The following is a 10,397-nucleotide window of genomic DNA, read 5'->3' as shown; positions in this document are numbered from 1 at the left end:
GAGGGGAGAATGAGGGTGGAAAAGGGAGAGGGGAGAAGAGAGGGAGAAGGTCAGAAAAGAGGGAGGAGGGGAGAGCAAGAAACGAAGGTCACCGGCTTTCTGAATGCTGGGATATACTCTTGGTATTCCTGCAAAATGTTTACAAGGACAGCAGCGAGGGAGAAGAAGAAGAGGAGAAATGAAGGAGGGGAGGAGGCAGAGGAGCAGAAGGGGAAGAACAGGAGGATAGATATTACCCTCGGGGCGAGCAGTTGGTGCTTGAGGGAGAGGAGGAGCAAGTCTTGGTCCTTGTAACGATCCAGGAGCTCGGCATCAGCTGGCTTGCGGGGGTGGGCCAGTAGAAGAGCTGATCCTTCTCCTCATCCTCTTGGATCTCGTCCTTCATCAGCCCTCCCTCTCCGACGGGCAGGAGGGGATGAGAGCTACGGAGATGCTCAACCCAGTTGTAGCTGATATCATCCTGCAGGAAGTCTTCCATGATCTTGGAGACCATGAGGGCGAACTCGAATTTGGACAGGCGATGTTCGTTGTTGTCCTTGAGCGCGCTAGCGATGGTGGAGAGCCACTCGTTCTCGTGGTTGACGACGAGGAAGATGGTGAGCGTCTGAAGGATGCTGGAGATGATCAGGAGGCTCTTGCCCGAGCTCGAGTCGGTCAGGAAGATGACGACGATGTTGAAGACCAGGTTGACCATGGACGCGAGCTTGAGGTAGAGCTCCTGTACCGACGCGTTGAGGCGCGAGGACTTGATCTGGTAGGAGAGCTTCGTCATCCTGTACATGGTCGAGAAGTTCTTGCAGAGGTTCCAGAGGACGCGGAGGTTGTAGTAGACGACGTTCAACAGCTCGTCGACCACAAACTGCCAGTTGAGCTTGGCGATGCTCTCGTTCTGACACGTGGTGCAGCAGAAGATCCAGATCTCGCAGCCCCAGAAGGGACACAACTTGTAGACGAGGAAGAGAACGATGGCCGGGAGGAGGAGGAGGGAGCCAAGGGCAAGGAGGATGATGAGGATGACGAGGATGGCAGTCAAGACCCCGCCCTCCTTGATGAGGAAGAGGAGGAGGAGGAGCGTCCTGGACGAAAACCTTGAGTCGAGAGGAGACCTCAATGACTTGTCCTTGTACACCTGCGGAGAAGACTTGACATCTTGTTTGAAACATGACAGATACACTCCCACACGACAACTCAAACAGCCCGCACAGACTTTGCTCGCCACCTTCCTCCGCTCGTCGGCTTACCTTGGCGAACTGGTCGCTAATCTCGGCCAGGGTGGAGGTGGACGAAAGTCCGCACTTGTTGTAGAGCAGGTCGGTCTGGGAGGATGCGGTAGGGCTGGAGAAGTAGCAGCCGTACAGAGAGGAGGTGGAGAGAGGCTGCTGGTCCGGAAAGGCGATCTCGCACTTCTTGGTTGAGCAAAAGTCGTCGGAGGTGCACTGGATGCCGTCCTCGAACGTCTGCTTCACCTGATCGGCCGCACACACTCGCAGCTTGTCCTCACCATAGTAGAACAAGTTGAGGGGCCAGTGGGTCGGGTAGCCGCACGGGCAAGTCTGCGGCCCGTTGGCAACGTTGCTGCCGGCGATGCAGAGCTCGAGCTTGAGATAGTCGGCGCTGTCCCTGCTCATGCGGGTGAGGACGGTCTGGGGGCTCCTGTCGTTGGGGAAGTTCTTCCTGAAGCATTCCTCCGTGCTCCTCCGGTTCTGATTGTACCACTCCGCGTCGAAGTGCAGCGAGGCCACCTGGCCCGTTGTGTTGGAGGGCAGCTGGAGGGGGATGACGCTCTTACTGCAGGAGTAGAAGCCGTGCCTGAAAGTCCGATCGAAGGGATCCCACAAGTAGTCAAAGATCCCCGTCTCAAGGGAGCACGAGGACGTGATCTCCTTGGGGACCCCGACGCTCCCTCGCTCCGTCTCCATGTACGGCCACTGCACTTTGTAACCCGGAGCAGTGCAGCCTGAGCTCGAGAACGCGCACGTTTGCTGGAGGTAAGGATAGTAGCTGTCTAGCTTGGTCTCGTAGTAGGAGGAGGCTTGTCGGTAGGCAAGGGGAGGAGCGACGATGGGCATGACGTTTGCAGTGTCCGGGCAGATGTATGCGACGGAGCAGAGAGTTGTCAGGGTTGCGATCTGAGAGTAGAGAGTGAAGATGAACGAGAGGATGGTGTAGATGATGAAGAGAAACTTCTTCATGCTCCAATCCTTCTCGATGGGCCTCGAGAGGTAGCGGAACGTCGTCCTCCTTATCGACCTCCTCGGCGTCTTCTTGTCCGACAGCCCTGCCCTGGCCCTCATGTCCTCGAACCAAGTCCTCCGGATAGGCGCCATGATCTTGTACTGCCATGCTCTCTCCATGCGCGCGAGCTCGTGCAAGTCGGTCGGCCTCAGGTCCTTGCACATCTCCTTGAGCTCCTCCCGGGCCTCCAGCGCGTGCAGCATCTGAACATCTTTCTTGCCTTTGGTCTTGCCCGTGAGCAGCCTCAGTCGCTGCACCATGGCCTGCAGCGAGTCGTCGACGTCCAGGAGGTCCTCCTGCAGCTTCTCGTTGAGCGTCTCGTGCACTTCCTCCAGCCTCTTCTGATCCCTCCCCAGCTGCGAGAGCGAGAGGTTCTTAGAAGCTTGGACCAGGAACTCTTGGCAGCCGATCATGCCCAACCCCCACAGCATCTCATCGTACGCCTTCTGCGCCACCGGGTTCCGAGGAGGGTCGAGGGTGCTGCTTTTGGTCTGGTAGCTTTGCTGGACCTTGAGGGACCGCAGGAGGTTCATCTGCTCCATCTCGATCCGCCTGTTCTCCGACTGGAACACGTTGAGGTTCGGGAAGCTGAAGAAGGCGTGGAAGGACTTGTGCCTGTCCGAGGAGAAGGACGCAATCTCTGAGGTAGAGTCCGCAAACGAGTTCTGGATCGCGTTCATCCTCTGCTTCTTTGCCTCTGCAGGTAAGACAGAATCAGGCTTGAGGAGGAGGGGGCACGATGTTCGCATACCGTCTTCGGGGAGGTCCTGATCTGTGCGGCCATGCCGTCGTCTTGAGCCTGCAAGAAAGCAATACTTCAGACCAACAAGTCAAGTTCATTTGGAGCCTATGTACAAGGATTGGAGACGCGGTCCGGAAGGAAGCTACCCGCAGCAAAGACAACATTCAGTAACAGATCAGTCCATCATGTAGGTGGGCCAGGCAAACCCGAGGAGAGAAGAGAGAGCATGGCGGCTCACCATGAAGTGATGGTGTCGGGGATGAAGGAGGAGAGCTCGAGCGGGTACGACGGGGGAGCTACGGGGAAGCATTCGTAGTCCTTGAGCGGCATAGCGCTATCCCGACCCTGTCACTTGCACCCTCGGATAGGACCCACCCCCTCTCCGCTCTAGCCAGTTCTACCCCTCAGGTACCCCACCTGTTTGCATCCAGCAGTTGAAGGCTACCCCTGCGACTTAGGTTCCACTTGCTATGGAACCACCCGGTACTATACAAGCAGTGATACCCGCGTGTTCATACCACCCCCCCTTATGTTGTTAACGTTCCTTTCCCGGTCCGATCCGTGACCCTGGCGGCCAGTCACTTGGGGTACTTCAATAATTGTTTTAGGGGACTGTACTACCCCTACCTCCTGACCATCTACACGATGACCCCCCTACCCCCAGCTTGACTGCATTAATACTACTACGGTGACCTGTGGTAGTTGTTCCAAGTGACGAGACTGAGGACCCGGGTAGTCGGAGGGAGATCAGAAGGCATTCGGAGGGGTTAGGATGATGACTCTGACCGTCCATCCCGTCCTAAAGTTAAATTTTCACAGTTCAGGGGTGGAGAGAGCTGGGGGGTGGGTCATTGTTGCTTGGGGTACCTGAGAGTCCCGCGTGTTCACTTCAAGTGCACTTCGACCGGCCCGGCCCGCCTCACTCAGGCTACCAAGGCTAACATATTGTGAGAGCTAAAGCATTTAATATTAAAAATAGATTAGCTCAGAAAGTTCTTTGCAAGCATTTTGGTGTACAATTGGCATGGGTGGGTGGTACCAAGTACCCGTACTATTACAAGAACTTTCATGCTATATGATGGGTAGGGGTCATATCCATAGGCAGGGGTTCAAAAATACAGGTTTCGTGATGGCAGTTTGGGGAGCAAAGGGTGGAGGAGGAGGCGGAGGAGGCGGAGGAGGCGGAGGAGGCGGAGGAGGCGGAGGAGGCGGAGGAGGTGTTGGCATCGGGGGAGGAAGAGGATCTTCGATGCAGTTGAGCAGTGGCACACGAAAACTTTTGGATGACATGATGAAGAACGCTGGGCTGAATCATCGTAAGGCGACCCAATTGAGACAGGTATGGAAAGCATGGCTTCTTGCAAACGAGATGAAACGATACGAGTGCGGTTTGATTGACTGTTGCTTGCTTCAAGTTTGTGGATACCAATGGTTCTCTCCCTGTTGCAAGGCCGGTAGTTGATGTCGACCAGTTGGCGTCCACGTTGCCCGTGCGTTGACTGCCAAGTCAAGTCATCTGATCTCACCTGTGCTCGAGCAGGCGAAGCCCCGGGTTCTCAATCCCAAGAACTTTCGAGGAGGAAGGAAAACGGCTTCAGCGATCGCACAGGAGGTTAGGATCACCCTCACATCAGAACAACCCCTCCCCCCCTCCCCCCCACAACCCGTGCTCTTCTGGTCTCTGGGCGGTCGCGTGTTGTAGTCCGTTGTTGTCTCCTCCTGCCCTGCGAGCATCTTGACAGAGCTGACGGTGTCACAAGGTGTCCCAAGACAGCGAGAGGAATCGACCTCCTCCTTCCACCAAGTTGTTCGTTGATCGCGAGCAGGAGAAGCAGAGGCTTGCGATGTTCATGCAGGTATCTGTGAGCTGGTGCTGTGCCGAGGATGACTGGATCGCAGTACGAGGGTGACATCCCTGTGGTCAAACCTGTGCAGGAGCTGAGAACGAGGACGAGGCGATACGTTCCTCCTGGGGTCCGCACGACTGCCACAGCGAAATCAGAGACAGAAATCCTTCAAGTAAGACCCAGCAAGGAGATCCACCCAGCTCATGTGTCTTCTCCCTTCGTCTTGTCTTGTGTTTTTGTCTACTTATTCTCTCCTCTCCTTTCTTTCATCGTCTCGTCTTGTCTCGTCTCGTCTTGTCTCGTCTCGTCTCGTCTCCTCCCCTCTCGTCTCGTCTCGTCTCCTCTCAGATGACTTGTGCTGTAGGAGAGATTCAGAGAGCTAAGTAAGGAGGTCGATGAGAATCAGAAATTTCTGCAAGAGATGTCATCCACTGGCAAGGTAGCTCCTCCTCCCTGCCCGCCCTCCTCCTCTCCACTTCGCCTGTCCTCTCCGGGGTTGTTCCTCCCTTCCTCTCCCCTTCCTTGAATCCTCGCTTCCTCTTTCGTGCGTCTCACCGTCCATTGTCTCCCCTACTCCCTCCTCTCTCGCCCTCTTGCTCGGGGTCAGCTGAGCTCCTTCAGGCGGGCGACTACACGGCCATCGTCAACGGGGCGATCTCGGAGAAGATGCGGGAGATGCAGGCTATAGACAAGAAGCTCGAGAAGCTGGGGGTGTGAATGTACTTTACAAACTTCCTCGAGCAGTTCATCGGCCCGACCTCAGGCACGCGAGGAGGAGACTAGCTCTCTAACTTCCTCCTCCATGTCGATGAGCATGCTAAGATCGGGAGCAGCTGAGATGTTCTTGAGACGCTGTCCTCCCGTCAGCACTTCTCCTCCTCCTCCTCCTCCTCCCCCTCGCTCTCACCTGATAGCCCATGATGATGGATGCCGCTTCCACAGTATCTGCAATCGAAAGATCCTTACGGAGGAGCGAGGACGACAGAGGGAGAGGAAGCATGGGAACAGGGGGGAACAGGGGGGAAGAGAGGGGAAGGACGTCAGGAAGGGGAGAAATCAGGCTGACCGATCGCTCCCTGCTCAAGGAGGCGCAGCTGCAGCTCCTTGCCTGATAAGACTATCCTCCTCCTCTTCTGCGCGCCGGAGCTCTGACGCCAGCATTAGCAGGGGATCTCCTCCCCACCCTTACCTGCAGGTTGGGAGGGAGAGCCGTACACCCTTGAGCCAGCACCTGGAGGGGGAGGACGATCAGAAGTACGAAGAAGGGGGAGGAGGGCTGCGCGATCAGCAGAGAGTGGAGGGGAAAGGAGGGGAGAGGAGGCGAGAGCGAGGGAGAGGAGGAGGGAGGAGCGGAGGGAAAGTAGAATCCAGTTGACCTTCCAAGGAGCTCCAGGCAGCTGGGTGCTGGGGATCCAATCCTGGTGCAAGTGCGTGAGAGGAGGAAAGTAGAGCGAGTGCTGAGACCTTCTGACTGATTGCTCGTATCCACTTCTCTCCCCTGAGCTGATTCTCTCCTGCCTCCCCCGCAAACTCCAGGTCTTGGATCGTGACCCTGTCGCTCGTGACCTCCCTCTGTTCCTCTGCTCCCTTCCTCCTCCTCGCAAACTCCTGCAGCGTCTTCAAGTATCCTCCAGGACGGAAGAGCGAAGTCTGTATGAACTGCTGGAACTGCAGGCGAGGGAGGACCTGACTGCTGTTGAACAGCAGAGGAGGAGCTGGAGGAGGAGGAGGATCAGCACAGACGGGGCTCACGACACTTTCTCACCTGACTGAGCAGCGGCAGTTGCCTGGTTCGCTGCAATGCTGCGCACATGGTGAGGAGAAGAGGAGGAGCCGCCCAGCCCATCTCACGAGAGAAGCCGCGCCGAGCCCCAGGCAGTGACAGCTGCCTGTCGTGACAAACATGTCAGCGCCCTGCTCTGCCCTGCCCTCCTCTCTGCTCTCCTCCTCCTCTCCTCCTCCTCGCTTTTTCTCTTCCTCTTCCTGGTCTGGCTGGTCGTCCTCCCCGCTCAATTTCATTCTCACCATGTCTGCCGCCTCCAGCACGAGCTCAACGACGAGGTCGCCTGCCGTCTTGTTCGGCTTTGCAACAGCAGTCAGCACAGCACACAGAGCACATTACGAGGGTTTACAGCTGAGTGCCTCCGCTCTCCTATCATGACTTCGATGCTCTGCAATCTGGCACCGACGTCACCCGACGCAGCAGCGAGGGAGAACAGGAGAGGAGGAGGGGGAGGAGGAGGAGGAGGAGGGGGAGGAGGAGGAGGAGGAACCTTTCATCGACGACCAGCGCATTTTCTCGTGATTCTGAGGAACTGCAGAAGCAGCCTAGTCAGCTGAAGGAAGAGCCTCCCGCCTGCCTCCTTCACCACCTCGTCTCTTGCGAGCCGACCTGGTTCAGGACTATCCGCTTCATCTTTCCCAGCCTGCTCGTCGACAACATGTGTCATGATAGCATCGTTTGATCGAACAAGCCAGCACCACAGGACAAGAGTATCAGCAACAAGACAACAGTGAAGCACAAGCACGTGAAATATCTGATCCCTCAGAGCTTCAAGAACATTGACAAGGTGACAGTGTGACAATCTGGACAACGTGCATCGTAGAGTATAAGTCAACATGCTACCTTCGAGATCCAAGAAACTTGTCAGAAGGAGTATCATTGGACCAGCTGCTCTCAATCAGTCGCTTCAAATTCCTCAGCCTGCCTGAAGTTGTTTCCGCCTGCAACGAGTCATACACTAAGATCTCTCGGGACTGCAAGTCGATTGAACTTCTCACCTGCTGATCAGCAGTGAGCCTGCTCCGAGAGCTTGAGGAGCTCTCAGCTGCATACAGATGCAGTACGCCCAGTCTGCCAGCACGCGAGGACGTCCAACGGAGCTGCAACCCCTCCGACCGGCTCGGCCGCGCTAGAGTCGGAGTGATGAAACATTCTGACTGATGACCGCTGGAGTCCGAGCAAGACAGTAGCATGACGAGTAAGATCGACAGCAAGTAGCTGCTGAAGCCTGGCATGCTACTCATGTCAACCTGTTGGATCGCACCAGACGCGGACCAAAGAAACGCTTTCCTCCTTGCAAGGTGCTGTATACCAACTGAAGCGATGGGAGGGGTATTGGGTCAGCAGAGCCCTGGGATCCAGTGGATTTTTATTGTACCTTGATTGTCAAGAGAGATCTGACTGAGATAAAGTCCTGGTTGCTTCGTCGGTGTACTTGAGCTGAGCTAATGGACTGGAAAGACCAATTTCTGACAGGGATACTGAGTCAGCACAGAAACTTTCCTCCTTTGTCTCACAGCTATCCTTTTCACCACACACTGCGATGTTCTTCTCTCTTGTCTCCTCTCCCTCTCCCTCTCCCCCCTTTCTTCCCTCCCTTCACCTCAGCTCCTGCCCCCCCCAACCATCGTTCCCTCCCTTTCCTACGCCATGTTGTTCCCATCACTCCGACAAAATAAATGACCCCACTAATTGTCATGTACCCTACCCTTAAAATGCTTCCCCCCATTTTTGATGTTACTACCCCAGGTTTCTGAAGTACTACCCCATCGTATTACAGTAATTTCACCCCCACCCTGGTAACAAATCCTTATACCCTACCCCCCATGGTCCACAATTCCCAGTGACCCATCACCCACTACCCCTACCCCTTGACATGGATCATCTTACCCTGCCCCCACCCTTCCTCAAGTACGGCCCCTCTCTAGTACCCCTTCATTACTCATGCCGAAGTACCGGTAGCTCATACCACCCTACCCCTCTTTTACAGCTTCTCTGAGTCCGCCTCAAGATTCTCAGTGAAACGCCACCGGACCGACCGGCCCCGGCACCTTCACTGACCGGGCCCGGGCCGCACCCACAGCAGCGACTCCCGTCAGTGTCCGCCTCAGATGATTGACTTTTTTTTATGTTTTTTGGCTGCAGCGGCGAAATGGCACATTGACGACAAGGTAAGGATGGCGGGGATGCAGAAGCCGGGATAGGAGAAGAGCATTGACTCGGAAGAAGATAAAGAAGTGGCATTAGGACCAGGATGAAACACCCGAGCTAATGGCGGGACATCAGGTCTTTCAAGTGAAAATGTTGAGTAGAAGCTTCATTTTTCTCCTCGTCATTACTATTTGCCTTTTGTTGGAAGCTTGGGGACAAACCACCACTGGTCTGCCGAAAAAGAGCCTCGATTGCTTGTCCCCTAACAATGCTGCAGCAACGAGTTCAGCCTGGGCGCCTCCATGCGCAGGAAGAAATAAATGCCGACAGCCGATAGGTGGTGTTTGCTTATGCTCGCTCTGCTGTGATCATCAGCGACGATGCAGAATGCTTCACCTGCACAGAAGCTGAGTACTGGCGACACCCTTCCCTTGACATCGGAGGATATCCAGGCGAGCAAGCCTGCGACTGATTCTTGCGAGCTCCGAAGTGACAAGGGAGTGCAGCGAGTGCCAAGTGTCAGGGAGTGTTGAGCCAATGCCTCTACTGCTGGTGCCTCTCGAGGCCGCGCAGTTGTGATGTCCTGACTTATTGCCAGGAAACAGCACGAAGTGATCACGGCAAAGGATGGGTTCCAGTCGGAGTTCCAGTACAAGAGCTGCGTGCCATGGCCGGTGACGGATACAGGGAGCGACGCGCTCGCGTTCTACTCAGCCAACTACTGTACCAACACAGCGTTCGAGAAGACCTCTACGACTTGCTTGAGCGGATGGTGAAGGGAGGGTGTTAGCAGAGGAGGGGGAAGTGATGGTTGTCACAGGTGCACCAAGACAGTGACAGGTGACGTGGAAGATGGGAGGATGTGAAGTTTCTCCTGACTTGCGAGGTGCGCAGAGTGCCAGTGTAACGTGCAGAGGTGCAACCTCGGGGTCAGGTTGGGAGTTCACAACCTGATCACTGCCGTCATGTCTTCTCTGTTTGTCAGTTTGCTCGTCAAGAAATGTTTCGCTACACATTGAAATTGCCCTGGTGCTCAAGACCAAACCTCCTCCTATCTCATAGCTTTGTTCTGATTTCTCTGCGCCACCCAGAGCTGTATCACATCCTCTTTCCTCTCCCCTGCTTCCTCTTCCATATCTTCCATCCCCTCGTTCTCTTTCCTCTGCTCCTTCACGCCGCCGCGTCCTCTCCCTCCTCGTCGACATCATCTTTCTGAGTCGTGTTTCGTATTTGCTTCTCAAGTGCCTGCCCATCCGTCAGACCCTCACCTTCCTGCAGCAGCAGCAGCAGCAGCAGCAGCAGCAGCAGCAGCAGCAGCAGCAGCAGCAGCAGCAGCAGCAGCAGCAGCAGCAGCAGCAGCAGCAGCAGCAGCAGCAGCAGCAGCAGCAGCAGCAGCAGCAGCAGCAGCAGCAGCAGCAGCAGCAGCAGCAGCAGCAGCAGCAGCAGCAGCAGCAGCAGCAGCAGCAGCAGCAGCAGCAGCAGCAGCAGCAGCAGCAGCAGCAGCAGCAGCAGCAGCAGCAGCAGCAGCAGCAGCAGCAGCAGCAGCAGCAGCAGCAGCAGCAGCAGCAGCAGCAGCAGCAGCAGCAGCAGCAGCAGCAGCAGCAGCAGCAGCAGCAGCAGCAGCAGCAGCAGCAGCAGA

At 56.0% G+C, this 10,397-nt stretch overlaps 4 protein-coding genes across 4 annotated transcripts in view; 2 read left to right on the top strand and 2 right to left on the bottom strand.

Moving 5' to 3' along the window:
• Positions 1 to 3,307, bottom strand: part of GUITHDRAFT_146998 (hypothetical protein) — a gene marked incomplete at both ends in the record, with an annotated part of 3,679 nt that extends 372 nt beyond the window's left edge. Inside the window, 6 exons of the mRNA XM_005821595.1 lie at positions 93 to 128; positions 296 to 1,129; positions 1,242 to 2,932; positions 2,987 to 3,034; positions 3,091 to 3,119; positions 3,216 to 3,307. Of these exons, the coding sequence (XP_005821652.1) occupies positions 93 to 128; positions 296 to 1,129; positions 1,242 to 2,932; positions 2,987 to 3,034; positions 3,091 to 3,119; positions 3,216 to 3,307 (2,730 nt within the window). The remainder of the gene's footprint in view (positions 1 to 92; positions 129 to 295; positions 1,130 to 1,241; positions 2,933 to 2,986; positions 3,035 to 3,090; positions 3,120 to 3,215) is intronic.
• Positions 3,308 to 4,216: 909 nt separating this feature from the next.
• GUITHDRAFT_155651 (hypothetical protein) lies at positions 4,217 to 5,559 on the top strand. Its single transcript, XM_005821594.1, has 7 exons — positions 4,217 to 4,316; positions 4,393 to 4,467; positions 4,518 to 4,589; positions 4,738 to 4,833; positions 4,877 to 4,996; positions 5,189 to 5,263; positions 5,446 to 5,559. Exons 1-7 carry the CDS (start codon positions 4,227 to 4,229, stop codon positions 5,539 to 5,541), a joined length of 624 nt encoding a protein of 207 aa, XP_005821651.1. The 5' UTR covers positions 4,217 to 4,226; the 3' UTR covers positions 5,542 to 5,559.
• Positions 5,560 to 5,583: 24 nt separating this feature from the next.
• GUITHDRAFT_166134 (hypothetical protein) lies at positions 5,584 to 8,078 on the bottom strand (the record flags this gene model as incomplete). Its single annotated transcript, XM_005821593.1, has 14 exons — positions 7,606 to 8,078; positions 7,451 to 7,548; positions 7,197 to 7,250; positions 7,098 to 7,139; positions 6,957 to 7,002; positions 6,850 to 6,906; positions 6,676 to 6,713; positions 6,590 to 6,627; positions 6,289 to 6,539; positions 6,201 to 6,242; positions 6,014 to 6,100; positions 5,891 to 5,972; positions 5,732 to 5,769; positions 5,584 to 5,676 (listed from the first exon to the last, which is right to left on the bottom strand). The coding sequence occupies exons 1-14, from the start codon at positions 7,849 to 7,851 to the stop codon at positions 5,584 to 5,586; spliced, it is 1,212 nt and encodes a 403-aa protein (XP_005821650.1). The 5' UTR covers positions 7,852 to 8,078.
• A 1,060-nt stretch (positions 8,079 to 9,138) lies between these two features.
• On the top strand, positions 9,139 to 10,396 carry GUITHDRAFT_119103 (hypothetical protein; the record flags this gene model as incomplete). The annotated part of the gene is made up of 5 exons (XM_005821592.1): positions 9,139 to 9,276; positions 9,364 to 9,530; positions 9,579 to 9,598; positions 9,653 to 9,738; positions 10,001 to 10,396. Coding segments are annotated over 5 exons (807 nt in total), but the record flags the coding sequence as incomplete, so codon positions are not given.
• Position 10,397: the final 1 nt, after the last annotated feature.

This window comes from Guillardia theta, assembly GCF_000315625.1.
Source record: "Guillardia theta CCMP2712 unplaced genomic scaffold GUITHscaffold_140, whole genome shotgun sequence".
Taxonomy (NCBI): Eukaryota; class Cryptophyceae; order Pyrenomonadales; family Geminigeraceae; genus Guillardia; species Guillardia theta.
This window is presented reverse-complemented; position numbering and strand designations above follow the sequence as displayed.

Coding starts and splice junctions, on each gene's coding strand:
- GUITHDRAFT_155651 (XM_005821594.1), top strand. CDS start 4,227: ATGCAGTTGAGCAGTGGCACACGAAAACTTTTGGATGACATGATGAAG. Junction 4,468..4,517: donor AGTTGGCGTCCACGTTGCCC/GTGCGTTGACTG, acceptor GTGCTCGAGCAG/GCGAAGCCCCGGGTTCTCAA. Junction 4,997..5,188: donor CAGAGACAGAAATCCTTCAA/GTAAGACCCAGC, acceptor CTTGTGCTGTAG/GAGAGATTCAGAGAGCTAAG.